This window comes from Rattus rattus, chromosome 5, assembly GCF_011064425.1.
Source record: "Rattus rattus isolate New Zealand chromosome 5, Rrattus_CSIRO_v1, whole genome shotgun sequence".
Taxonomy (NCBI): Eukaryota; Metazoa; Chordata; class Mammalia; order Rodentia; family Muridae; genus Rattus; species Rattus rattus.
The window spans coordinates 70,813,003-70,815,636 of record NC_046158.1 but is presented as its reverse complement, the minus strand read 5'-3'; the positions used below and the strand labels follow the sequence as shown (position 1 = coordinate 70,815,636).

The 2,634-nt window shown below is 36.1% G+C and overlaps 1 protein-coding gene across 1 annotated transcript; it reads left to right on the top strand.

The window, feature by feature from the left end:
* The first annotated feature begins 1,432 nt into the window (after positions 1 to 1,432).
* Positions 1,433 to 2,368, top strand: LOC116900440 (olfactory receptor 4C15-like). Its single transcript, XM_032902181.1, has one exon. It carries the CDS (start codon positions 1,433 to 1,435, stop codon positions 2,366 to 2,368), a length of 936 nt encoding a protein of 311 aa, XP_032758072.1.
* The last annotated feature ends 266 nt before the right edge of the window (positions 2,369 to 2,634 follow it).

The window sequence follows — 2,634 nt, the reverse complement described above, 5'->3', positions numbered from 1 at the left end:
TCTTTGTGTCCATGGAAAAGAGGGGTAATGTACCCTCTTTTGGAATATTACCTTAGTGTGTGTTAAAGAGGGAGATAGGTTTTCAAGTGAATTAATTGAATGTAGAATATTGAGATCATGTGACTGTGAATAACATTTTCTTATTTTAAATTTGACCTTCTTCATAATCCTTAATGATGAGCACATAATTTGGTTATTAGCACATCTAATAGTTATCTCATACATAGTTCCAACTGTGTCAAATCTTATTAAATGATAGTTGCTTAAGAAGTAAAAAATCATTATTAAGTAGCAGACTATTAAGTTTCAAGTGTCTAATTCAAAATCAATGGATGATTTCTGTTCTACAGTTCTGTGTTGTGACCAGTTTTCCCATGTGAGTTTCTCCTCCATCACTTGAACTTTTATCACTTACTGCTGCCTTTGACAAGACGCCACATTTACACGGTGAGATCATAACGGGATGTTTTCTTCTTACTGGTGAGAAAGAGACTAGAAAGAATATCTACCAATACAGCCACGAATGAAAAATTTACAGTTCAAAAAACTGATTCTTTGGAGATCTCAGAAGTCTTGAACATGTATTTCTTAAAACTTCTGGTTATCAATTCCTTGTTCATTCAGTCCTGCAACTTATAGTAAAACATTGTACACATAAAAATGTAACAGTAAGCTCTGTCTTAGAGTGTTTTTCAAGAACTTGAGACCTGATTTATAATATTTCTTTGTTTATTAATGTATTGCTTTGGATTTCTTGGGAAAGGGACCTTCTATTGCAGTTTTTGTTATGGCAACAGTGTACTTCTCATATTGTTCCAGTCTAGTTTCTAACGGAAGTAGAACAAAGAATGATATATCACTGGGCATCCTGGTGTAAATTAATTTGTAAAAGTAGCTAAGGTTTTTTTTTTTTTGTAGCTAAAGTTTTTATGTGTGCCAAAAGTACACTTTGCCTCTTCTTCTGTTTGTACATGAGTGGTCTGACAAGTCACTGCAGGCTCCTCAGCCATGGCTCCTTCCATGAAGAGACAGATATGCTTGAGAAATTCTGGTGTTTTGTTCCTATCTAGGTTATAGTTTCAAAATTTTTTAAAAATTTCACTTGAAGAAAAACAACAGATTTTAAAAAACTGATTACTGGAAGATGAAGTATTTATTTCCACTCAAACAACTAAATGTCTTTGTAAAATATTTGAAGTTGGCTATTTTCAAGCATTTAACCATAAATGTTTATATCAGTTGTTCAGGTTGCACAACTATGGCCTTCAAAAACCCTTTTGCATCCTTTTATTTTCAATTGCAATAGACCCACTCAGTGAAATTTTCAAAGGTATATAATCTTGTTGGTGGTGATATCATGAATTTATAAGAAGTATTTTTTTCATTGAATATTTTATGTTAAAAAAAGTTTACTTCCCCTGTCTTATGAATCATGCAAAACCAAAGCTTTGTCACTGAGTTCATACTCTTGGGGCTCTCACAGAACCTGAATGTAGAGAAAATGCTATTGGTTTTGTTTTTATTTATCTATTTTGCAACTATTGGGGGCAACATGATAATTGTGGTGACCATCATCTACAGTCCAGCACTGCTGGGCTCCCCCATGTACTTCTTCTTGGCATTCCTGTCCTTACTGGATGCATGCACTTCTTCTACGGTCACCCCCAAGATAATTATAGACTGCTTCTATGAGAGGAAGACCATCTCCTTTGAATGTTGTATGACACAACTGTTTGCTGTCCACTTCTTCACTGGGGCAGAAGTGATTGTCCTGTCAGCCATGGCCTATGACCGCTATGTGGCCATTTGCAAGCCACTTCACTACTCTTCCATCATGACCCAGAGGCTCTGTGGCATTTTGGTGGTTGTGTCCTGGGCAGGGGGATTCATGCATTCTATCATACAAATTATCTTCTCTTTGCAGCTGCCTTTCTGTGGACCCAATGTGATTGATCATTACATGTGTGACTTGTTCCCATTACTGAAACTTGCCTGTACGGACACACACATTTATGTCTTTATGATATTTGCCAACAGTGGTGCTATATGCATTATAATCTTCTCTTTATTGCTTGTCTCCTATGGTGTCATCTTGTTTTCTCTGAGAGCCCACAGCTCTGAAGGTCGACGTAAAGCTCTCTCCACCTGTGGATCCCATATCATTGTTGTGCTTTTGTTTTTTGTTCCATGCTTAATAATATATGCAAGACCCACTTCTGCATTTTCCTTTGAGAAAAACATGCTTATATTTATGAATGTCCTTACACCATTGATAAATCCTATGGTTTACACTTTCAGGAATAAGGAAATGAAGAATGCCATCAGGAAAATGTGGAAGAGAGTAATAGTTGTTTCTTATGAATTTTAAAATATTCTACTTCAATGGATAAGGACACTTGTTATACCAACAAAATTATTTGAGATTTTCTTTCCATTACTCTTTTTTTTTAAATCTTTATTAACTTGAGTATTTCTTATTCACATTTCGATTGTTATTCCCCTTCCGGTTTTCTGGGACAGCATCCCCCTAGCCCCTACCTCTTCCCTTCTGTATGGGTTCCCCTCCCCATCCTCCCCCCATTACCAACCTCCCCCATTTTAGAACTACATTCTTAATCCAATACTCTTACACAG